Source organism: Pseudorasbora parva, chromosome 19 (genome assembly GCF_024679245.1).
Source record: "Pseudorasbora parva isolate DD20220531a chromosome 19, ASM2467924v1, whole genome shotgun sequence".
In the NCBI taxonomy this organism is placed as follows: Eukaryota; Metazoa; Chordata; class Actinopteri; order Cypriniformes; family Gobionidae; genus Pseudorasbora; species Pseudorasbora parva.
Window position 1 is genome coordinate 23276179 of NC_090190.1, and position 26163 is coordinate 23302341.

Sequence of the window (26163 nt, forward strand, 5' to 3'; positions counted from 1 at the left end):
ACAGTTCTATCTAATAACTTCTAAGACAGGACTGTTAAACAGATCGTAAACCACTAAAGACGGAGAATGTGAGAGCTGTGCGCTCAGGCTCTGGTGTCAAAACAACAAGCTTGGCTTAAGTCACTTCTTGGTGTTAACTTGGTGGTTAAAACCCTGATTGGTTATAACTAAGTTCCTAGAACTACACAGTTCCCCGTTAGGTTAGTAAGCATCCACCTGAACACCCTAGAAACCACATACACTCTAAAAACTTTAACTACCCCATTGCAACACTCTGGCAACCATTCAGAAAACCCATTAAGCCATGGCAACTTGTTCCCATGGGCAAGCATCACTCAGAGTTTCTTCAGAACATTTCTATAATTGTTTCTAGTATCTCTACAGACAACTGTTGTCATATACAACACAATTTCTCAAGTCATTCCGCCAATGGCCCTTTATAAATGATTGCAAAAGTGTTTTACATCTTTACGTGGGACTATAGCTATGATTGACTTTGACATTTCCCTCCTACACTGCTAAATTAAGCTAATATTTGGCCCCTCGATTAATCTCCCTGACATTTTGTCACATCGTTTTTAATTAAAGCCAGATAAAAGCAAATAATTGGACACTGCATCGTGCATGTTTTGACATGGCCTCATTTCTTTGAAGCGGTTTTCTGTCGTAGTGTGTCCTGAACTGACATTTTTTTGTGTCAATCTCTCTCTCTGTGGTTTTAGGAGCAGTATGTATTCATTCATGATGCCATACTAGAGGCCTGTTTGTGCGGAGAGACCGCCATCCCCATCAGTGAGTTTGCGCTCACCTATAAGGACATGTTGAGCGTGGATTCTCAGACCAACACCTCTCAACTTCGAGAAGAGTTTCAGGTGAGTCATATTTAGGAGTGAATGAACTGAGGACAAAGATTATCCTATCTTGCAGTGTTGAGTTTGAAGGGGTTGATGAATTGTCACCAACCAGTATGCATTGCGTTGTAACTAAAAATGTAACTAACCAGCTTACATTGACTGGTGAGCGATTGGTTGCAATTGGCTCTGACCTTGGGATGTTTTAGTTAGTTAGGATTAGTAATGTTTGTTATGGTGGTTAGTTTAAGGGTGGTTTGCTTACAGGCTGCAGGATGGTAGAAATATTCTGTATTAAGAAATCTGATAGACATTTCTAATCTATTACCACCCACTGCTACGTATACCATTAACTGAAATAAGTGCAGTTAAAGTAGCAAAATAGGTTGAAGATCGTCACAATAGTGTGACGATATTGTAATAGGTAGCACATTAGAGGTAATACAGAATTACAACATTTGTGATTGAAAAGCATTTAGTGGCAATATCTGGTTATAGTTGCAATTAAAATAGTTACAATGAGATGATAAAAACTTAAAACACATTAATCAGACTGCGCATATATGTAGAGAGAGAGAGAGAGAGAGAGAGAGAGAGAGAGAGAGAGAGAGAGAGAGAGAGAGAGAGAGAGAGAGAGAGAGAGAGAGAGAGAGAAAGAGAGAAAGAGAAAGAGAGAAAAGAGCAAAGAAGAGCCAGAGAATCAAAAAGACAACAGTTGCAATATTCTTTTATCCTTTCCTTGATCATGTGACTGAAACCTAAAATGTAAGACATTCAAAATTGACCAATAAGACAATTAAAACTTTGCCCCCTGTACTAAAAGTGATGTACACACATCTTGGCTTACAGGCCTTGATCATTATCAAAACCTCTTTGTCTTTAGAAATTCCAAATGACCCTTGGAGGGGGCAAATAAACGTCATCATTTTCAGCCCTACATTGAAAAAAGTAGACATTATAACATGTTCAGTTATTTCTATAACAGTTTCTATTTGTTTCAGTTGTAATTATAACTTATAGTACACTCTAAATGTATTTGTAAGAGTTTTTTTTTTCTATCTCAGTGTGAGAAGAGTTTTCATCTCAGTGTGAGAATACTTTGGTTCCAGGGTCAAAGTATTCACAGCATTCTTACAAAACTGACCCAAGAATTTCAAATGGTGAATAGTCACGTATCACTTTTTTAAATAAGTATGCTCTTTTTCTTGTTTCTTCAATACATAAAAGGATGTATCCTTTTTGTGACCCCTGAGCTGAGAAAAAAACATTATTTATGCCTATTGCGTTTTTTTTTTTTTTTTTGTGCAAGTTAATATCCAGCAATATTACTGCTGATGACAGTCTAATTACAGCCCAGTTTAATGCTGTAGACTCTGCTAATGCACTGTGGATGGTACTTGTTCAAGTACATTGACTACATATAATTGCTTAGACCCAGGAAATGATTGTGTGGTGAGATTGGTCCAAGTGGGAGGTACCGCTGAAACACACTGACAAATTAAAATGCATATAAGCTCTAAAAAAAGTGTAGTATATGAAGACTTCTGACCACATTAAGAGACAAAACATAATAAATTCATAACCCTTTAAGTGAAAAATTTGTAATTGTGTAATTGGAGTCTTTTGGAAAATTAGGAGCACTGATTGAAGTGAGAGATTAAAATTTCACATTATTATTATTATTATCGTTCTTTTTATACTATGGCCTGGTTAAAAAAGGACAGTTGTTACCCCAAAGATCTACTGTGGTGTTAAATAATATTTTTGACTTAATTAAAAGAGTAGTTATTTTGAGTTGTTTTATTGTTAACTAACTATTAAAGACTATTAACTATTAAAATAAAGGTTAAATACTTTATACAAATATTAGATGAAAAAAAATTTGAAAGTAAAATAACAATAATAATAATAATTTGTTACATTTATATAGCGCTTTTCAAGGCACTCAGAGCGCTTTACATATGTAGCATCCATCTGGATGATGCGACGGCAGCCATTTTGCGCCAGAACGCTCACCTCACCAGCTGATTGGTGGAGAGGAGACCGAGTGATTAGGATTCCATGAGGGACAAAGGCCAATGGGCAAATTTGACCAGGATGCCGGGGTTACACCCCTACTCTTTTTCCGAAGGACATCCTGGGATTTTTAATGACCACAAAGAGTACCTCAGTTTAACGTCTCATCCGAAGGACGGCGCACTTTGACACTATAGTGTCCCATCACTATACTGGTGTGTTAGGACCCACACAGGGTGAGCGCCCCCTGCTGGCCTCACTAACCTCTTCCAGCAGTTACCTAGTTCCCTTATCGAGGGAACTTCCCACTGCGTCGAAACGCTTTGGGGATGCTCCCTAAGCATCAGCGAATCTGAAGTCTGAATAAACACTAGTCCAATCCGATTGGTCGTGCGTGATGACGTCATTGTGACGGCGTACCCGGAAGTATAAAAGGGGAGCCGGCGCATAATGGCGGCAGTTATTGCTCTTCAGCATAGCGCTCTCTGTTTGGTCTGTCTATTTACTGTTGTCTGTCCAGTTGCGAGTGTGTGTGTGAAAGATTTATTTAAAAAGTATGGAAGAGAGAAGGAGTGCATTTAGGCAGTGTGTGCATCCGTGTCCCCGTTACATCTCGGGATCGGATGCACACCTGTTATGTGTGCAGTGTCTGGGTGTTCAGCACGCTCGGGCGGCTCTCGAGGGAGCCGCCTGTGAACACTGCGAGCGGCTGACACTCAGACTGCTCCGCTCTCGGCTGGCCGTGTTCGATGAGACCGGCCAGCCTCGTGAGCCCCGTGGTTCTGGACCCGCGGTCGCTGAGGCGGCTCGGCGTCGCAGATCATGGGGCTCACAGCGGGACTTGTCAGAGGGTTTCGGGACTGCCGCGGCACTTTCCCAATCCTCCTCTGACAGTTCCGACGATCTTCCTCCCCGTGTGGAAGCCCGCTTGGCGGCATCTTCCCCCGGGTTGGAGGGTCCGATGCTTGAGCTGTCTGATTCTGAGGAATTAGAGTGCTCAGCATCGAGGCGGGTGACGTTAAAACACCATACACACTGCTTCACTCATAAAATAAGGTGCTCAGGCAGTCCCCGAGGGGGCTGCCTGTAGTAACCCCGTGTTCTCCGTTCCCGTGCGGAAGCCCGCGATGCGGCTCTTCCCCGGGAGGGAGAACCAGATGCTTGAGCGATCTGATTCCGAGGAATTAGATGTGCTCAGCGTCGACGGAGTGAAGCAAACGAGAGCTCGCCACCTTATAATGCAGGCTCGATCTCGCGTTGCCGAGGCAGCGCGTGCATTAAGGGTCTGCAACAGAAGTGAACACACGCTATATGTGTACATGTGATACTGTTTAGCGAGGCTTGCAGTCAGCCCCATAGGGTGCTGGCTGTGGTCGTTGAGAAATGTCTCGTAGCGTACAGAAACGTGCGTTTTCGAGTGTTTCAGCCTCGCGCCTGTGGTCTTTCATCTCGAGGGATGAAAGCCAAATATGTTGGGAACGATTCGAATCTCGCGTTGCTGAGGCAGCGTGTAGATGACGAGTAGTTGAATACATATTTAAACAGTATGGTCTGGTGATTAGGGCTGCATTTAATTCTGAGGAATTTAAATTAAACATTATCTGACTTTGAGGAGTTAGATATGTCTATTCAGCCTATCATTCAGCATGTTCACGTGAGGGGTGATTATGGTGGCAATTATTTCTGAGGAATTAAATGGGATTTATCTAACTTTGAGGAGTTAGATTATCAGCCTATCATCCCAGTTGTGTTCACTATTTGGGTGTTTTTGGTGGCATTTAATTCTGTGCAATTAAATGGGATTTATCTGACTTTGAGGAGTTAGGTATTTCAGCCTATCATCCAAATTGTGATTGCTCCCAGGGAGCGTTCGAGATCGCCTCCTCTGTGGAGTCTTCTGGAAGTCGATGCTGCGATCCGCCGTCTACGACGCTCGGGCCACATTGGCTTCCAGCGAACGCATGCTGCTCTAGCCGCCTCTAGAAAGACTGCAGCTGGGCAGCAAACGCGTTCGCACACCGAAAATCCTCCCCGACTAAGCCCTGCCGGGTGGCCGCTTCAGGGGGTCGGGCAGGAGGCTCGGTGGGTACCAGAGACCAGCCTTGAGAGGCTGGTTCCCCTAGTAGAATATATCAGCGCATAGTCATTATGCTCCTGAATATATCTGCTTGGGCCCTGTGTTCCATGGGCAAAGGGTGCAGACTGCAGTTCAGTGTTCCACCACCGGGGTTCATCGGTGTGGCCTGGATAGTGGTGTGCCCAGCCCAGTGGCCTGCTGGCCAGCCCCCTCTCCAGAGGAGCGATCGAGGTCGCCTCCTCTGTGGAGTTTTCTGGAAGTCGATGCTGCGATCCGCCGTCTATGACGCTCGGGCCACATTGACTTCCTGCGAACACATGCTACTCTAGCCGCCTCTAGGGAGACCTCGGCTGGGCAGCGAATGTGTTCGCACACCGAAAATCCTCCCCGACTAAGCCCTGCCGGGTGGCCGCTTCAGGGGGTCGGGCAGGAGGTTTGGTGGGTACCAGAGACCAGCCTTGAGAGGCTGGTTCCCCTAGTAGAATATCTCGGCGCATGGTTATGCTCCCGAATATATCTGCTGGGGCCCTGTGTACCTTGGGCAAAGGGTAGAGACTGCAGTTCAGCGTTCCACCACCGGGGTTCATCGGTGTGGCCTGAATAGTGGTGTGCCCAGCCCAGTGGCAGGTAGGGAACAGGAAGTGTGCTCCCTGAGGGTAAAGGAGGCTATATTGTGTATCCCTCTGCCAGACAGGGAGTCCGGCTTTACGGTCGCTACCTCATGGTTCCCAAAGAGGATGGAAGGGTGCGTCTATTATTAAATCGGAGGTACTTGAACCGTTCTCTGAGGAGATTCAGGTTCAAGATGCTAATTATCCCATCGTGAGTCAGATCCAGTTCGAGGACTGGTTCGTCACGATGTATCTAAAGACGTATATTTCATATCTCCATCCTTCCTGCCCACAGGAGGCCTGAGGTTCGCTTTCGGGGGCGAGGCGTACCAATATCGGGTTCTTCCCTTCGGCCTCACTGTTAAGCACACCACTGTGAAGCACTTTCAGAGAGTGCTGGGGCACATGGCAGCAGCGTCCAACGTGATACCGTTCGGCCTGCTACACATGAGACCCCTCCAGTGGTGATTTTCCCCCAGAGGGAATCCCTTTCGTATGATCAGGGTAACGCGCAGATGCCTTCGTTTCCTAGTCATATGGAAGAAACCTTGGTTTCTGTCCCAGGGGCCAGTGTTGGGAGCGTCCTGTTGCCGGTAATCCGTTTCAACAGACGCCTCCCTCACTGGTTGGGGCGCGGTCATGGACGGCCGCTTTGCGAGGGGCCCGTGGGAGGGCCGCCATTCCTCCTGGCACATAAATTGCCTGGAGATGATGGCGGTCTACAAAGCTCTCAGGAGTTTTTTCCCGGACCTCCGCGGCCAACATGTCCTGGTGCGGACAGACAATACGGCTGTCATAGCGTACCTCAATCGCCAGGGAGGGTTAAGGTCGCGCCCTCTGTTCAGACTGGCGCATCTAATCCTCCTGTGGTCCCAGGGGAAACTGTTGTCCATCAGGGCAATGTACGTCCCGGGGGTTCAAAATCAGGGAGCAGACATCCTGTCGAGGCAGGGGCTGAGGCCCGGGGAGTGGCGGCTCCACCCCGAGGTGGTGGAGGCCATGTGCGAGAGGTTCGGCCCAGTGGAAGTGGATCTGTTTGCGTCTCGAGAGACGTCCCGCTGTCCACTGTGGTTCTCCCTCACGCATCCAGCCCCGCTGGGGTTGGATGCCATGGTACAGACGTGCTCAGTCCAGAGTTCCAACCTGGGATCTGGCAGTGGTTCTCGAGGGGCTGGCTGAGGCCCCCTTCGAGCCATTGGAGTCAGCAGAACCGAAAAATCTGACCCTCAAGGTGCCTTTTCTCCTCGCCATTACCTCTCTGAGGAGAGTGGGAGATCTCCAGGCCTTGGCATTAACGCCGACTTGCCTGGAGTTTGCCCCGGGTGGAGTGAAGGCCATCTTACACCCTAGGCCAGGCTACGTGCCTAAGGTCCCATCGAGGGTGGTCAGGTCTTTAGTTCTGCAGGCATTTCATCCTCCGCCTCACGTGACGGCGGAAGAGGGGAGACTTCACCTACTCTGCCCGGTCAGGGCACTCAGGGTGTATCTGGCAAAGTCTGCACAGTGGAGGAGATCACAACAACTGTTGGTGTGTTTCGGCTCACCCAAGAAGGGGTTGCCTGCGTCTACTCAGACAATCAGTAACTGGATTGTCCAGGCGATAACCATGGCTTATCAGGTGCGCAGTTTGCCTTCACCTGTAGCCGTGAGGGCACATTCCACCAGAGGCATGGCCTCTTCGGTGGTACTCCTTTCTGGGGTCCCCTTGCAGGATATCTGCGAGGCGGCGGGGTGGGCTACCCCACACACACCTTTATCAGGTTTTACAGCCTGGATCTCCCTGCGACGCCTGGCGCGAGGGTGCTCCAACCCTAGTTGTGCCCGGTTCCGGCTTCACACTAGGACAGGCGCTACCCTCGGTGTGGCCTAGTGGGTACTCGTTCCCCAAAGCGTTTCGACGCAGTGGGAAGTTCCCTCGATAAGGGAACGGCTCGGGTTATGTATATAACCCTTGTTCCCTGAGAGGGAACGAGCACTGCGTCGTTCCGCCACACCTCGGCACGCCTGGAGCGCATGCTTCAGAGCAAAGAACTGCCGCCATTATGCGCCGGCTCCCCTTTTATACTTCCGGGTACGCCGTCACAATGACGTCATCACGCACGACCAATCGGATTGGACTAGTGTTTATTCAGACTTCAGATTCGCTGATGCTTAGGGAGCATCCCCAAAGCGTTTCGACGCAGTGCTCGTTCCCTCTCAGGGAACAAGGGTTATATACATAACCCGAGCCGTTTTCCCAGTTGGTCTCCCTTTCAGGTACTGACCAGGCTCATCCCTGCTTAGCTTAAGTGGGAAACCAGTCTTGGGCTACAGTGTGATATGGCTGCTGGCAAAATAAAAAAGAGCCCTATCACAATAGCAAAGTGTTGTTTTGTGGGGACACATTAGTCATATTCATCTATAGGCATTTGCACAATGCACATCCAATCTGCTTATTAAGCATACACAGGGACACACAGCAGCACACAAACATTTTAAATATTAAAAATTGTGTACATAAAGATACAAATCCCTACATGTTATAATGATTAGTAATTGCATGTATCAGAATTACCTATTTGCAATCATGACAAATTCAATTGGCTAGGAACTTTGGCTAGGGCTGGTCCGAATACCATTTTTTGAGCTTCAAAGCTTCGGTAGTAATCAACAGCGAATAGTCGAAGCTTCGGAGGGATAGGGCTGAACATACTCTTCTCTCTAATGAAGGCAGGAATCTGGAAAAGTGGCACTTCTCATGCGGGCAGGGCTTATATGCTCTGAGAACGGACACTGCACTAGTGAAACAAAACACACAGGTCTGTTACATCGCAGTAACAAGCTCCTATATTTCACAGTAGATTGATTTAGATTGATAATAAAGGGTTAAAGGCGATTTGCTGCGATAGTTGGTGTTACCAGCATAACACCAGTTACATTACTTGCCCACCATGGCACCGCCCCAATTGTCATTTTGATATTTTATAGTAGTAGAAATCATTTAGTTAATTTAGAGAACATTAACTACAATTAAAAACTGAACGTGCAGCCGAATAAGAGTCACAGCACAGACCAGCAGCAGGAATCAGATTTAATTAATGATGAGGGTGAGGAGCTGAATGGCATGATTGTGATATATTTTATTTCAGCAAGACAAAATGTAAAAGCGCCCATTTAAGGGAGTTTGTCATTGTACCGTTTTGTTGTTTTGTTTGTCATTAAGAAAAATAGCCAAATGAATGCACCTGTCAGACACAGACGAGGACACAGATGGATTAGTGCAAGTGTAAAGTTTATTATCAGAGGTAACGGACACAGGTGATACTTGAACAGTAAATCATCACATTAGAATGATTTCTGAAGGATCATATGACACTGAAGACTAAAGTAACGATGCTCAAAATTCAGCTTTGCATCACAGGAATAAATTACATTTTTAAAATATATTCAAATAGAAAACAGTTATTTTATATTTTAATAATATTTCCCAATATTACAGCTTTTTTTGTATTTCTAATAACATAAATGCAGCCTTCACGAGCAATGTTTTTCTTTATAAACATTAAAAAATCTTTTGTTCTGAAACTTTTGACTGGTTAAAGTGAAAAAGGTTTTATACTGTGATGTTTTTCTTTCTTTCTTTCTTTCTTTCTTTCTTTCTTTCTTTCTTTCTTTCTTTCTTTCTTTCTTTCTTTCTTTCTTTCTTTCTTTCTTTCTTTAAATTATATATATATATATATATATATATATATATATATATATATATATATATATATATATATATAATCCCTTACAAAAAAAACACATGAACTTCACATGTGCAAAAACACATGTGGCCACATGTGACCAAATGTACATGTGAATTTTCACATGTGAAATTTAACATGTAAAAACATGTTAGAAGCACATGTGGATCACATGTGAACACATCCACATGTGGAATTTAACATGTTAAAAGCACATGTGAAATATGTGGATCACATGTGTTTTACATGGGAAATGTGTGCTTTTGGAACATTTGCACATGTGAAACACATGTGAAACACATAAAATTCCCATGTGAAACCCACGAGATCACATGTGAAACCCATAATATCACATGTGAAACCTATGAGATCACATGTATATATATATATATATATATATATATATATATATATATATATATATATATATATATAAGAAAGAAAGAAAGAAAAGCATCACAGTATCATATGGACAAAATCTTTTTCACTTTAGCCAGTAAAACCACCTAGCAACCATCCATAGCACCCTAGCAATGTGGTAAAAACTGGAGAGCAATACTAGGAAAGTTGGCAACATCTTGTAGCACAGGCAGGCACCACTCACATTATCTAGATAAAATGTAGTTTGTTAGGATTGTACTCATTTGATGGTTTTTTCAATAAAATCACAATGGCTTGTTTATGCAATCATGTCGTTTCGTTTCATCCAGTTTAAGTGCTGCACACTGACTCACAGCTCAAACTTTGATGAAGTCAATCAGCTGTAGCATCTATTTTCATTCATTTAGAGGGGGTTTAATGGGGTGTTCCCTCATCTTACAGTTCCGCATGTATGTTTTTTAAAATTAAGCTATTAAAGGCTTCATGCCTAACGCTCTCAGAGTGTATACCTGTCCCTGTACTTCTGATAGCACGGCTCTCAGAGCCAATGCAATCTTAATAATCATAATTGCAATGTCCCATTTGTGCTGTCAGAACCAATCAGGATTGAAGTACTTTACACATCAAGTGTAATAATCTGCATAATTCTCAGTTTGATTCATTCACCTCAAGGCTCATAGCATAAGTATTCATATGTGACCAGTCTGCATTTATTTTCAGCCATTAAGCTTTGCAGCCATTCTTTGCCCGAGACCAAATCATTTTAAATTCAAATTATTTTCTCTGCCTTTATCTAGAGCTAGTTGAGGTCATACCTTGAAACACACCTTGCAGAATCTGTGAAATGTTAAATATAGTAATTCAAATATTATTAAGAAATACTTTTTCTCAGAATGTAGTACTGCTATTTCACATAAGAGATGTTTACATAAAGTTCATAAGACACAATTATAAAAATATCATATTTACATAATTACAAACTTGATTCTTAATATGGTGGTGTTGTTATTTTAGTGGCTGAAGGGTTCTAGATGTCAGGGAAATTTGGTTATCTGTGTTCTTAATGTGTTTCCTTTCACAGCATTTTACACTTTTTCTGCTTAAGCTTTGTTGGTCATTTTGCCTCTAGCTATTGCATGCATAATTGTACTTCCTCATTCTCTTATCGTCTCACTTAGTTATATCATTCCACTTCCTTTGAGTGCACTCAGGCACCCCTTGATCCCTTGACTTTTCTCTTTTTCTGGCTTTTTTTCTCTTCAGACACTAAACTCTGTAACCCCTCACCTGGATGTGGAGGAGTGCAGCGTCTCTCTGCTGCCCCGGAACCGCGAAAAGAACCGGAGCATGGACGTGCTGCCGCCCGACCGTGCCCTCGCGTTTCTCGTGTCCACTGAGGGAGATGGCAGCAACTACATAAACGCAGCACTGATGGACAGCTTCCTGCAGCCTGCTGCATTTGTGGTCACCCCTCACCCTCTGCCCACCACCACCGCAGACTTCTGGAGACTTGTATTTGACTATGGCTGTACCTCCATCGTCATGCTCAACCAACTCAACCAGTCCAACTCTGCCTGGGTAAGGGAGCTAGATTAACAGATCAACAACCTGCAATGTGCATTGATGCTGTCCAAATTACACAATAGCACTCATTCCTGGAATTATTCCGCTCAGCTTGTAGCTTGCTCTATACTGATCTTTCGTGTCCATTATATTTTATCACAATAACTAGCAGGACTAATTACACAAGAGTTAGGTCAAAACTACTTCACACAGTGAGCACAACCCCAATCTAACGCTCCGTCTGACATTGCATACTAAGTAGGTATTATGTTTGAATTTTTTATACAGTTGCAGGAAAAAAATATGTGAACCACTTGCAGAATCTGCGAAAATGTGAATCATTTTAACTAAATAAGACAGATCATTCAAAATGCATGCTATTTTTTATTTAGTACTATCCTGAATAAGATATTTGACATAAAATAGTTTTAAATATAGTCCACAAGACAAAAATAGCTGAATTTATACTGACCCTGTTCAAAAGTTTATGAACGATTGATGGTTGTTGATGAGCCCCCTGTTTGTCCTGAGTAGTTAAATGGTCGAGTGTTCTTCGGAAAAATCTTTTTGGTTCTGAAAATTCTTCAGTGAAAAATCTTTTGCATATTTGAACCCTCTCCAGCAATGATTGTATGATTTTGAGATCCATATTTTCAAATTGATGACAATTGAGAGACTTAAACATAACTATTAAAAAAAGAGGTTCAAACAGGTTCACTGATGCTCCAGAAGGAAACACAATGCATTAAGAGCCAGGGGTGAAAACTTATTGAATTTGAAGATCAAGGTAAATTGTACTTAATTTGCCTTCCGGGAAACATGTAAGTATCTTATGTTGTTTCTGAAGGGCAGTTCTAAATGAAAGAAATTGATATTTAAACAAAATAAGAAAAATGTGAAGTGATTCTTACTGCAGTCAATTCTTAACAGAAGAAAATTATCATTTTATTTTTTTCTAGTGAAGCAGATGGCACAGGTGCACTTAGAGAATGTTTGAATCCACTTTTGCTAGTTTAACGACTAAATGGTCTAAAAGGGTTGTACCTAGTCTCTTAAGGAGTCCAATCAGTTGTGCTTGCACCATGGTGGATTCCCTATTTACATAGCGAAATTCGCGAGCGAAAAGACAGAATGCTTCTCCAGAGAGGAATCCTTTTATTTTGAATATTTAAACATGTTTGTGTGCTGCTGTGCATCCCTGTGTGTAATAAGCAGAGTATATGCGCATTGTTACTAAGGTATCCTTTAAATAACACAAAATATACTGCGCTACTGCCTTTGGACCAAGTTTTTGTTGTCCAATGGCGTAGTCTATTTCAGTTGCCTCAAAATAGCAATGTGATGATAATGTGCCTGAACACACTCCTTTTTCAGACCAGCACGCCCTTAGGCGAACAGATAGGTGTGAGTGCATTTTCTATTGAAACAACATGGCGTTGGACGTGAAAATAACTGCGTTGGGCTGAAACTAGTAAAAAAAAAACATTACACAAGCACACTGTAAAAAAAATATTGTTGGTTTAACTTAAAAAAGTAAGTAACCTGGTTGCCTTCAAATTTTGCATTTATTGAAATTAAAAATTTGAATTGTTACAATGAAGGAAATTGGTTAAATAAATAGAAACTCACAATATTGTATCTGAACCACATGAAAAAACTGCTAAATAATGAAAATAGCACAATTTGGCATGTTTTACTGCGTCATCACAAATGAAACACACAATTACCCAACATGCTTACAAAATCTGTTAATAATATTTGAATAAAGGTTGTCGATTCTCAAAAATTTTCCTTGTAATAACTCAAATTTAAAATTTCAATGAGCTAAAAAATGTAAGACAACCAGGTAACTTTTTTTAAATATTTTTTTTTACAAATACACATTTTATTGTGAAATACAACGAACGTGTTGTATTGTAAATCAGCTCTGCGACCCACATATTGTTCCAAATTTGCATACGTCATAATTATTTGAAATTTGCTACAGAGTACATGTACATGTGTGCACATACACATGTACATGTATGTACTTGTATGTACACATACATATTGATGCACCAGTTATATTACAAAAATAAAAGAAATGCAGAAAAGAAATGCACCAATTATATTACAAAATCTATTTACACATATGAAAGTGGTTTAGATTACAATTAAAAATGTCAGATTTAGTACAATATGTAATGTTTTTGCTTCATCCAAAAAACACATGCGATGAGATAAAAATCAGGCTGAGGCCAGAGACATCTGTGTTGTGAATATAACCTTTACATATTTTAAGTTCCCCTGCAATCTTTTGTTTTGAAGTCTTTGAGGGTGTGAAAGCAATTTTTTGGTAGGTCAGAGGCCCCCCCCAATTCTCACTCTGGGTGAACAGCGTACACACACACAATATGCCTTACATTTGAGACTCCCCACATCGATAATGTGTTTGACTTGTCTAAATTGGCAATAGAAAGGACAAACTCACCAAGACACCAACCTACTCGTGATTTTCACTCTTCTCCCCCTGCAGGGAACCACTGTGACCCGTTCTCCATGATAAAACATCTCTGGTGCGCATTATTCGACTGAATGCATAATTAGAATGTGTCATCTTTAAGGCTCACCTGATAATACATCTGTATTTGTGCTTTGTATTTGTGAGATGATCCGCACAAGGCTATTTAATAGTTATTTAAGTTTCCTGTCTCCCATCTGATGTGTGTGAATGTTTTTCTTGGCATTATCTCACTCAGTTAGCCCTCTATCTTTCTAGAAATATCCCTCTATTCTCTTTCCTGTGCAGTCACCCCTTTCTGATCTGTGTGCTTGTATGAATATTTATCTTCTTCTGCACCATGTCACTATGTTAATACGCATCACTGTGACAAGGATTTATCAATTTCAATCTCATCTATATCAACATCTCTATCTCACACTGAAAATACATGGCTGAAGCTGTTTCACGCCTACTCGTTTCAAATAAAACTGTGTTGGATTAGATCTGTCTGCAACAGGCGTGAGTGAAAATTAATTGACACATTGAGCAAATGGTAATCTGGTGGGAGATTGGACGAGAAAATGCAGCCGATATGGAGAAATGAGCAAGGATTATTTATCTTGGTGGGCCGCGATTGGATTTTTGGTGCTGATTAGCCTATCTCTGGTGTTTCCTTGACTCCATTATCCTTTCACTGTCTGTCTTCACCCTTCGCTTAATAAAAATATGCCCATTTTCTCTGGCTGCTATCGTAAAAAAATCAAATCAAATCATAGACATTGAATTGAATATGTATCTTATTATTATTTACATTATGTGGGGCATAATATATATATATATATATATATATATATATATATATATATATATATATATATATATATATATATATATATATATATATATATATATATATGGGCTGAACAAACAAGTCCGATCCATGGAGGCCCACCTTGCAAGGCACAGGACTTAAAAGGATCAGTATATATATATATATATATATATATATATATATATATATATATATATATATATATATATATATATATATATATATAGGCTGATAACATATTGTTTCCAGATACCACAGCACACCTTCAGAGGTCTAGTGGAGTCCATGCCTCAACAGGTCAGGGCTATTTTGGCATATATATATATATATATATATATATATATATATATATATATATATATATATATATATATATATATATATATATATATATATATATACTGATCCTTTTAAGTCCTGTGCCTTGCAAGGTGGGCCTCCATGGATCGGACTTGTTTGTTCAGCCCATCCCACAGATGCTCCATTGGATTGAGATCTGGGGAATTTTGAGGCCGAGTCAACACCTCAAACTCTTTTTTTTTTTTTGCTTTTTTTTTTTGCTTTGTGGCAGTATGCATTATCCTGCTAAAAGAGGCCACAGCCACCAGGAAATACCATTTCCATGAAAAGGTGTACATGGTCTGCATTAATTCTTAGGTAGGTGGTACGTGTCAAAATAACATCCACATGGATTGCAGGACCCAAGGTTTCCCAGCAGAGCGTTGCCCAAAGCATCACACTGCCTCCACCGGCTTGCCTTCTTCCCATATTGCATCCTGGTGCCATGTGTTCCCCAGGTATAAGTGATGCACACGCACCTGGCCATCTACATATTGTAAAATAAATTGTGATTTATCAGACCAAGCCACCTTGTTCCATTGCTCTGTGGTCCAGTTCTAATGGTCATGTGCCCACCACGCTTCCGGTGGTGGACAGGTGTCAGCATGGGCACCCTGACTGGGTTGTGGCTATGCAGCCCCATACGCAACAAATTGCGATGCACTGTGTATTCTGACACCTTTCTATCAGAACCAGCATTAACTTCTTGAGCAGTTTGAGCTACAGTAGCTCATCTGTTTGATCTGACCATACATGGATTACATAAATAAGCCATGACCCTGTCATTGTTTTACCACTGTGTCTTCATTGGACCACTTTTGCTAGATACTGACCACTGCATATCAAGAACTCCCCTCAAGAACTGCAGTTTTGGAGATGCTAGCCAACACAATTTTCTCATTGTCAAACTTGCACAAATCCTTATGCTTGCCCATTTTCCTCCTGCTTAACTGCTCCTACTTTGAGGACAACATGCTTACTTGCTGCCTTATATATCCCACCCACTCAAAGATGCTGTGATGAAGTGATTATCTGTGCTATTCACTTCACCTGTCAGTGATCAGTCATAACAGTGTCATACACCTGATCGGTGTACATTAATATATCAGGGCAGTGTTCCTAAAATCAAAATAAGATTGATTTCAAAAATCAGATAACAAAACAAAAAAAAAAAATTGGTACATAAAAAAGTTGTTTTGTTTTATTTAACAAATGTTAACATATCAATAAATACTGTAACACAAGTATTGTTTATCTTTAACAATGTCCGTTAGTGCATTTGACAAGAAAAACATTAAACCTTTGTATGGAAGCTTACAGAATAAAAAAGAAAAGATTTTTATATCTCACTATTCTGACTTTCTAACCCAATTGCAACTTTATATCACACAATTCTGACTTTATAACTTGCAGTTGTGAATTTATATCTGAAAAATGTCAGAGTTGCAAGATATAAACTTGCAATTGTGAGATAAAAAGTTGCAACCTTTTAAAATGTTTTACTCTGTGGCTTCCATACCTTTGGATAGAACCATTCACCACTACAACTTTAATTTGGTTATCTTACTTCAGAGACATTGGCTTCCTGGAGGGTACTACTGCTAAGCTCTAAGGTGCAAAGGACCTGACTATTCAGAGCTGGGGAGAAATCACTAAGATTTTGTTGGATAAATTAATGCCCAGGTTTCCTAAATGTGTTGACCTACACAAATACTTTGGACCCACTTTATATCAGGTGACCTTAATTACTATGTACTAACATTTTAATTTTGATAAAATGCATGTGTTGTGTGCATACATGTTTGTACATTCTACTTACATAAAAAAAATATCTACATGAAATTACATCTGTAATTAATTACAGATGTAGCTAACACATATGGAAAGGCACCATCAATGCTGAAAGGTATATTGAAGTACTAGAACAACATATGCTCCCATCCAGACGACATCTCTTTTAGGGAAGACCTTGCATTTTACAACATGACAATGCCAGACCACACACTGCATCAATTACAACATCATGGCTGCATAGAAGAAGGATCCGGGTACTGAAATGGCCATCCTGCAGTCCAGATCTTTCACCCGTAGAAAACATTTGGCACATCATAAAGAGGAAGATGCGACAGTTGAGCATCTAGAAGCCTGTATTAGACAAGAATGGAACAACATTCCTATTCCTAAACTTGAGCAACTTGTCTCCTCATTCCCTAGACATTTGCAGACTGTTATAAAAAGAAGAGGGGAAGCCACACAGTGGTAAACATGGCCTTGTCCCAACTTTTTTTGAGATGTGTTGATGCCATGAAATTTAAAATCAACTTATTTTTCCCTTAAAAATTATAAATTTTCTTAGTTTAAACATTTGACATGTCATCTATGGTATGTTCTGAATAAAATATAGAAATTTGAAACTTCCACATCATCGCATTGTTTTTATTCACAATTTGTACAGTGTCCCAGCTTTTTTGGAATCTGGGTGGTATAATAAGTGTGATTATTTTGATATATTTCACATGTGTCGTTTAATTGTATTTTATTTGGTTATATAATGGATTTTATTATTATTATAAATAATATTATTATTATTATTGTATATTATTTTCTCTTTTTTTCCTTCTACAAATAACATTTTATTGCACAGCAATTTATATAATTTTTTTTCTTCTCTTTCTCAGCCTTGTCTGCAGTACTGGCCTGAAACCGGGATGCAGCAGTATGGACCCATGACAGTGGAGCTACTCTCCAGATCCACTGATGACAATGTTGTCACTCGTCTATTCAGGGTGAACAACATCACACGGGTGAGTTTAACGTGCCATATATGTCATCTTCAAATATATGTTATCTCCTATGTGCCGTACAATCACCCAGTTTTAGTGCTGACATTTATTACAGTACCTCATTAAAATCAGACCTCATTAAATGAATCACCTGTCTTAACATCTATCTTTTTTTTTAAATAGATTATCTGAGTTCATGCCCACTCCAGAAAGGTTAATTAACTGAGATGCTAATGGCTAAATGATCTTTTCAGGGACATGTAGAAAATGAATTCAATACCGATAAAATAAAGGCACAGGTATAAAATTGTGGTCAGTCTCCATTTCACAAAATAGCACTGGCGGACACTACATTGCTACATTGCTATAATTAGACCTGTTAATTTCTCGCTGGATTTCTTGTGTGTGTGTGTGTGTGTGTGTGTGTGTGTGTGTGTGTGTGTGTGTGTGTGTGTGTGTGTGTGTGTGTGTGTTTGTGTGTGTGTGGGCATGTTTTTGTGACATATGAGGACACAAATGTGTATAATGACATAGGTATGACATAGGTATTACAAATATGCCGACATTGGCCATGTCCCCACTTTTCAAAATGCTTATAAATCATACAAGGATTATTTTTTTTTTTATAAAGTAAAAATGCAGTATGTTTCCTGTGATGGGTAAGTTTAGGGGTAGGGGCAGTGTACTGGGATAGAAAATACGGTTTGTACAGTATAAAAAACATTATGGAATGTCCCCATATGTCACAAAAAACAAACGTGTGTGTGTGTGTGTGTGTGTGTGTGTGTGTGTGTGTGTGAGAGAGAGAGTTATAAAGTTGTGTGCGTTGTATCTCTCTTAGTGTGGTCTGAGCTTCTGATATTGACTTGTCTGAATAAAAAGGCACTTTCTAACACCTCTAGCTGACCTTAGTCCTCCCTGATGGCATCATTGTCAACATCCTGTCTCTTTGAAATCTTGTCCCGAGTGTTGCACCTCTCATTGTTGGCCCCCTTTAGCACTCCTGTCAGCCAGGCTGTCAACCTTTAGCCACATTCCCATCCGTACCTCTGTCAGTTTGGCTAGCCCTTGTCAGTCCGTATTTCCCCTCTGTCTCTTTGAGACTCTGCAAGCCGGGCAAACACTCCATGTCATTGTCAGAAATTGTCCCATACTGCCTCTTCACAGGACCCCAGAGAGAACCACCCATGTTGGAATGATGATTTTCACTTCACCAAAAAGGTACAAGACTGAAGCGTAGAGTGATATTGATAGATCATGTTGCTAAACGGAGCCATCCCTAGACAAAGAAAAGCCCAATGACAGAACGATGCTTTTGCGGATTTTTACAGAGCAATTTAGATGCTAATTAATGCTCGAAGGATCCAGTCAATGACTTACAGATGAGCTGAATATTGTGTGCTGTTTTGAAATTAGTTTGACTTACAGTAGATGTTCCATGAATAGGATACAAAATAGAGTGACATTTTTCAGGCATCAGTGAATGGATGTGCTTAACCTTCAGATAATGTTTGCTTATGTATATATATATACAACAACATAAAATTACAAAACAAAAGTACACCAGAATATTAAATATAAAGTATGATTCAGAAGGGACTAAGTTTGGGATGCTTATTGATTTGTAGTTATTTATTTTATTTCCCATACATTTTTCAATATGTTTGTTTGACCTACACAATTACTTTTATTGTAATACAGTTTGCATGGCATCTGTTTGTATATAGTTCATTGTAGTTCTATTTATGTCCCTTATTTATATATATATATATATATATATATATATATATATATATATATATATATATATATATATATATATATATTTATATATATTTATATATATTTATTTATATTTATATTTGGATCAACAACAAAAGATGTTAAAACAGTTTCATCAATATCTCTTATCTCCATATTGATTCTTATATTCATATTGATGTGGTGAAATGAGGTTTAATAAGTGATTTGACTTTACCATATCCCTTAAATGCACTTGCTGCTTGCTAGCAACTGCTTTCTTTGTGGCAGCTTTGCATTTAAAGACCTAATAAAATATTTAAGCTAGACACTATGTCCTGTCTAATTATTTACAAATGTGGCAAGTAGCCGTGTAATAAGTGGACAAAAAAGAAAACATTTCATAATATGTTAAACAATACATATAATACATGTGTACACTTGTGCCACTCTGACATTTTTAGAATATACCAATCGCTTGGACAAACGTTTTTTTGATTATCTCAATTAACAGTTTTAAAACTGCTGATATTTATAAAATATGTTTATATGGAAGGTTTTAAACCTAAAATAATTACTATAGTATTTTTTTAAATACATTTTAAATAGTTTAACTTAGTCTGTTCATTTGTTCGGACAGTTGCACCCTCTGACATGTTGTGGGTTTAAGATAATAACACATAAAATAATATGTATTATTTAAATGTACTAAAAATGTATTAAAACTAAATATGTTTTCATAGAATAAAGTGATATACAGACAAACCAAAATGTATTGTTTCATAATTTTCTCACATTATATCACAGTTCATTTGCTATAGTTTAGAAAATGGTAATACAATATGGCAAGAACTCAGAGTTAAACTGTGTCAGGACAAATTCATCTTGATAATTGAGATAACTTTGATATAAAGGCATGTAATGGATTGCAATCATCCAATCAGCTGTCAGCTGTTAAATTTAAGCACACAGTTAGATAATATCAATTTAGTCCAACCAATTACCAAGCAATGCTTCATTTTCTGTTCACAGTCTGTGGTGTAAAATGTTGCATTAGCAATTAAAGAACACAACTTAAAGGAGTACTTCTGCGCTGGGAAGATGAATCTGTATTTAAACTGGGTCATTAATGTAGTAGAAATGTGAAATTATTTTATAATTCAGTGCTTTCTAGACTGAGAAAAGACAGAAAATGTATTTTTGTCTCATGGGGATGAAAGACAACAATTCCCAGAATACTTCGCTGCCCTACGAGGCCACTCGCAAAGCCACCTACCAGATTACTGAATCACTGATCACTTTTCCACCGCAACCGCGTTCATTTTCATAAAATCAGTTCAGCTAGACAACAGACACTACAATTAAAAACTGAATGTGTCTGTTCAATATGTGATTAGCCGCTGAGGGATTCTCACAGCCCAAAACGCCGCAGGAGTCAGATATATTGACAGTCATGGATGAGCTCTTGATGAGAGCTGAGGTAAACGCGTCAGCAGCATAGATTCACAGCGTATGTTCAGTCTGGCGCGTTTTCAGTTCATTCCTTTGAAAGCTTAACTTTCATAGAAATTAGTTTGAGAAGTTGAAAGACTTACTTTGCTCTACTGGCCGCACCATTTAAGCATGAATGCCTGAGGCTGCAGCTGTGAGTGTGATCTCCCCTCCCCCACGCACGAGTTGAAAACATGCGGAAATGGCTCTCTACTGGCTGTAGTCTTTAGCCTCTGGCCAACAATCCTTCCGATGGCGCAAATTGACGATATTTGCGTCATGGGAGGAATTTTTACAGAAATAAAAGGCATAAATCTCTTGTCTCAGGGGGATATGAAGGGGGGAAGCACAATCATTTGAATATACTCCAGGGTTTCTACTGATACAAAGCCATATGCTAATCGCTGAAGTAACCCTTTAAGCAAAACATGGTTAGGTCAAAGTGTCTGAATAATTCTGGTCCCAAATTTGTATACATTTTACAGGTAGTCTACTGTATGAATAATTATTTTGGGTATAATATGTCACAGTTTACTTTATTTTACTATTCTCACTCACATAAATTAACTATAATGTCCTGCACCCACTAGTAAAATATTATATCTGGTGTCTGAACAATTTTTGGTTTGACTGTATGTCGTGAATTTAACAAATTATTTTAAATGGAAATAATGTACTTTGACAGAAACATATGCACGTCATGGTTATGCTTTTTACTGTAATTAATTTAATATCAATGTAACAGGTTGTTTTTATGCGGTTTTAATTGTTGGTTTAAATATCAAGAAGGTATAGATCTCTAATGTGGCACATATGGAGCCCCTAAGGGCACATGGTGATGAAAAACATATGGGAAAATTATATTTATATGCTTTCAAAGTATTGTTTTGAGAGAGAAAGCAAAAGCAGGTCCATTCCTCCGTGTCCAACCTCAGAGTGGGACATGGAGCCTCCATATGTGCCACCTCCGAGATTTAAACCCTTTTGAGTTGAATAGACTAAAAACCCCATTTTAATTGAATTTTTCATGCTATGTTTACAATTTTTAATCATTTTCCCTTTCTTCTGGTCTTGGTCTCTCTGTGTTTATCGTTCAGTTGCAGGAAGGTCATCTTGTAGTGCGACATTTCCAGTTTCTGCGCTGGTCGGCTTATCGTGAAATCCCAGACTCTAAGAAGGCCTTTCTCAACCTGCTGGCACAAGTGCAGAAGTGGCAGAGGGAGTGTGGCGATGGTCGCACTATAGTGCACTGCTTGTAAGTTTCATACGGCTCTGCTTTCAAATGCTAATTGGAGAGCAATTACACTTCATTGTGTTGATTATACAATCCATGTCTCGTTTGCTCCTGTGCTCCTTCAATATCCGTTGCCATCCAACAGTGAAAATCTGCTTAAAAGTGCTTCATCTCAGGCTGCTTTTTCATGTCTTGATTTTTTTTCTCAGCATTTGACTCCTCAGTGCTCTTGCCTCAGGATACGTGCATGCCACCTGCCCGTGTCTGTAGTTTAATACGTCTATTCTCTGTTAATGATAGCGTCATACAGATGAACCATATTGAGCTTCAAAGCATCAGTGCTGGGGTGCCCTTCTTCTATCAGTAGCCCTAGGGAAATGATCTTAGCTCAGTAAGATGTGACATTTTTATTGCATGACTTTTCCCCAGAGCACACTGGTACTTTCCATTCCTTCATGTTCAAAAGTATTGCAGATATCTGGCAGCCGGTGGTGGCACAAATATGGCTCTTTCACCGCTATCCCCTCCAGACATCTCTAATACAATAATCCACACAAGCTTTGAAAGTGTGCTGCACTGATCCCTCTCCTTCATGTGTTACAAGCTGCTTATTTTCTTGAAGATGCTAATAAAACAACGTATTAATGTCTTTAAGGAATGGTGGGGGACGTAGTGGCACTTTCTGCGCTTGCACCATGATAATGGAGATGGTGCATCATCACAACATGGTCGATGTGTTCTACGCCGTCAAGACTCTCCGGAACTCCAAGCCCAACATGGTGGAGTCCATGGTTAGTGGTGTTTAGATAGGGAATCTTCACTATAGATAATTCCCATAATTAGACCAAATCAAGTCAACTTTATTTATGTAGCACTTTTTACAATACCGATTGTTTTAAAGCTGCTTCACAGTGTTAACAGGAAAAGAATGCAACAGAATTTGATTCGGCTGTGCAGCCGCTCTGGAGACAACAGTGATGTCATCTAGCTCATTTCAATTGTCATATAGCGACAATGTGGGCAGATCAGTAATTTAGTTTATATAGTTAATTAGTTTAGTTATTACATTTATTTGGATATTTAGTTAAAAAATGTAGTGTCCCCAACTGAGCAAGCCAAGCCAAAGCCGACAGTGGCAAGAAACCAAAACTCCATCAGGTGGAATAATGGAGATAAAAAGAGAAACCAGGCTTAGTCATGGAGGGGAGGGGAGCAAGTTCTCCTCTGGCCTATTAACAAACAGTGTATGATCATTATTATGGTAACCTTACAAGTCATAAGTCATATTAGATCTGAATATTCGAAAGATCAGGGGCATCATGCCGGAGACAGGTTTATTGATGATGACGTGACGATTAAACAGGAATATTCGAAGGATTTGAGTCATCAGGTGTATTTTATTGACTGACAATGTGTCCTAAAAAGTTCAATTAGTAAAGTAAATAGAAAGATTGTTATATAATAGCAACACTGAAACAAACATTTTTCTTCAGAGAAATATATTTTAATTTGAGTATGAAAACCAAACGCAAACAATACATCAAGTTGTGCCAAACCGTGAAATAAAATATACTGAGGCTACGTTTACATGTGGGCGGCTATTTTCATAAACGGACATTTCAACCTCTCTGCGCAGAGGTTGAAATGGGGGGGGGAACTAATGATAAAAAAAATAATTCTGTTTGGCTCAGGGGAACAAACCACGTGTGTTTACCGGACAAATCAATGCTGCATATTTTGATGACACCTCCACGCTTACTACAGAGCCTCTGAATGATCAATCGCGAAACATATTATACCTATGGAAAGTAGATTCTCCTACGGAGATTCTACTCTTTATGGTGCAGTTTAGAGCATGCTGATTGGATTTGCGGTTTAAAAGTTATTAAACATTTTAGAACGATAGTTATTTTTAGCCGCGGGCGGCTGTCTCGGTCTTTAAGGGTTAAAAACTTAATTCAAACTTAATTTTAGATGCATTTACTACATATACAAATCTGTGATTAAATTGCGATTAATCACAATTTAACTCATGACAATCATGCAATTAATCACGATTAAATGTTTTAATTGTTTGACAGCCCTAATATATATATATATATATATATATATATATATATATATATATATATATATATATATATATATATATATATATATATATATTCAAAAATTATAGCACATCACAGATGGAATAAACACAAACAACCCAACCCCCCCAATTGACAGCAGCAGCCTAGTGAACCGCTTGTCCTTAACGGGAAAGTTCACCTCCAACATGATGTTAATAAAAAAAAGACTTTTAATACAGTAGCTTTTAATTAATTTTGTATATTGAAGACTATGCAGTTTTAATTTAAGCCTACATTTATTCATTCAGTTTCATACTTAAAAGCTACTGTACATCTCTGAGCTGCCACTGTAAATCTTTATATATATATATATATATATATATATATATATATATATATATATATATATATATATATATATATAATATTTCACAATACACTGGGAATGTGTACAAGGGTTCTTTAGGTAAAGTTTTAAGTTTAAGTAGCCTAAGAGTTTTCAAGTCTTAAGTAAAATAAAGAAAGAATATTGCAATAAAAACATTTTCTCCTTTTTCTTTTTCTGTTCCAAAAATTCACAATTTTTGTTATAGGATTAAAAATTTACTAAGAAGTTGCATTGTGAAATTGAACTATTGAATGTCACCAAAGAAATTTGACGCAACCTTGATGTCGTTCACAGGAGCAGTACAGGTTCTGCTACGAGCTGGCTCTGGAGTACCTGGACTGCCTCGAGGTCAGATAACATAAGAGCTCAAGACCACATCAGCACTGGCTTCAACCTCTTCACCTTGCCTCCTCTTTTTCCTTTTGCTTGGGCCGATCCAGCCCATATGAATGAGCTGTCCTTCAGTGAGAATGCATATCTACGTCAAGAGTGGGAATGCAAGACGTGGCACATTTCTTTAACCTTCAACCTCTATTGTCCTCTGTGTACTTTTTGTTTTGGTGTTTTCTCCTCCACTGACTCCCTGTGCCAGATATTCCTGCCAAACCCTTGAGGGAATTGATGAGATTTCAACAGCTTTGAGATTTGCGACATGCGTCTTTGATCACTGGCTCTGGGCTCCGCCTCTAGGCCTTATACACCATGCAGGAGGAAAACACACTGAAACTATGTGACTGCAACGGCGACAACATGGGCGGATAACATTGTGTTTGTGCATTACGTGTATTGTTAAACTGTGTACATGGGGCGATCTACTGTGATGATTTTACTAGAACGCATACCTTAAATGTGAGGGGAATGTGAAGATGGAAGTTTTCTTTTTTATTGAATTACTCTAAGGTGATCTGTATAATTTGTTGATGTTAATCTCCTATCCCAGCTAATGTGCAGAGCCATTCATAAGTTGATTCTCCTCAAAAGTGTAACACTGTGGCGCTATCAGAACATTGCTCTGTTTGTTTGAGCATCCCAACACAGCAACATTGACTCAACCAATTAATTGAATTTGGGGAGAGACTAAGTGTTTGGCTGACCAGTATCAGATTGGGGACTGTTTGGGATGGTGACAGTGAGTTTTTCTTGCAAATTTGTTTGGTCATGCCAGTGGTGCAATGACATTCTTCACCTTTATCAGAAAGTGGCACTCAAAAGTTCAGACAGGTCAGAACAATAGTTAAAAGGTTTCTTGTTTTTTTTTTTTTTTTTTTTTTTTTTTTTTTTTTGTGTATATATATATATAATATATATTTTGAGAAAGGAAAAAAAAAAGGTTTGTAGATGTTGTCTTTAATGTGCCAACTCATTTTGTATGGGGTGTGTGTGTGTGTGTGTGTGTGTGTGTGTGTGTGCGCGCGCAAAGAGGATCAATCATGGATCTGCATGCCTGTTTCATGTTTCATTGCAATCCATTGTGACCAGTGTGCTTTGGGTGCTGCTGCTCGCTGTCATTGAGCACAGTAAAACTAAAAGATATACGCAATTATATAAAATAAACAAATGCTACTATTGGAATATGGT

The 26163-nt window shown here is 39.6% G+C and overlaps 1 protein-coding gene across 3 annotated transcripts in view; it reads left to right on the forward strand.

Annotated features, from left to right (window-relative positions):
* ptprua (protein tyrosine phosphatase receptor type Ua) overlaps positions 1-25831 on the forward strand; it is a 353612-nt gene extending 327781 nt beyond the window's left edge. For all 3 annotated transcript variants that reach the window (XM_067426694.1, XM_067426695.1, XM_067426696.1), the window contains 6 exons: positions 723-872; positions 10925-11239; positions 17556-17681; positions 21989-22146; positions 22781-22916; positions 24880-25831. In XM_067426694.1, the coding sequence (XP_067282795.1) occupies positions 723-872; positions 10925-11239; positions 17556-17681; positions 21989-22146; positions 22781-22916; positions 24880-24942 (948 nt within the window). In that variant the 3' untranslated portion in view covers positions 24943-25831. The remainder of the gene's footprint in view (positions 1-722; positions 873-10924; positions 11240-17555; positions 17682-21988; positions 22147-22780; positions 22917-24879) is intronic.
* Positions 25832-26163: the final 332 nt, after the last annotated feature.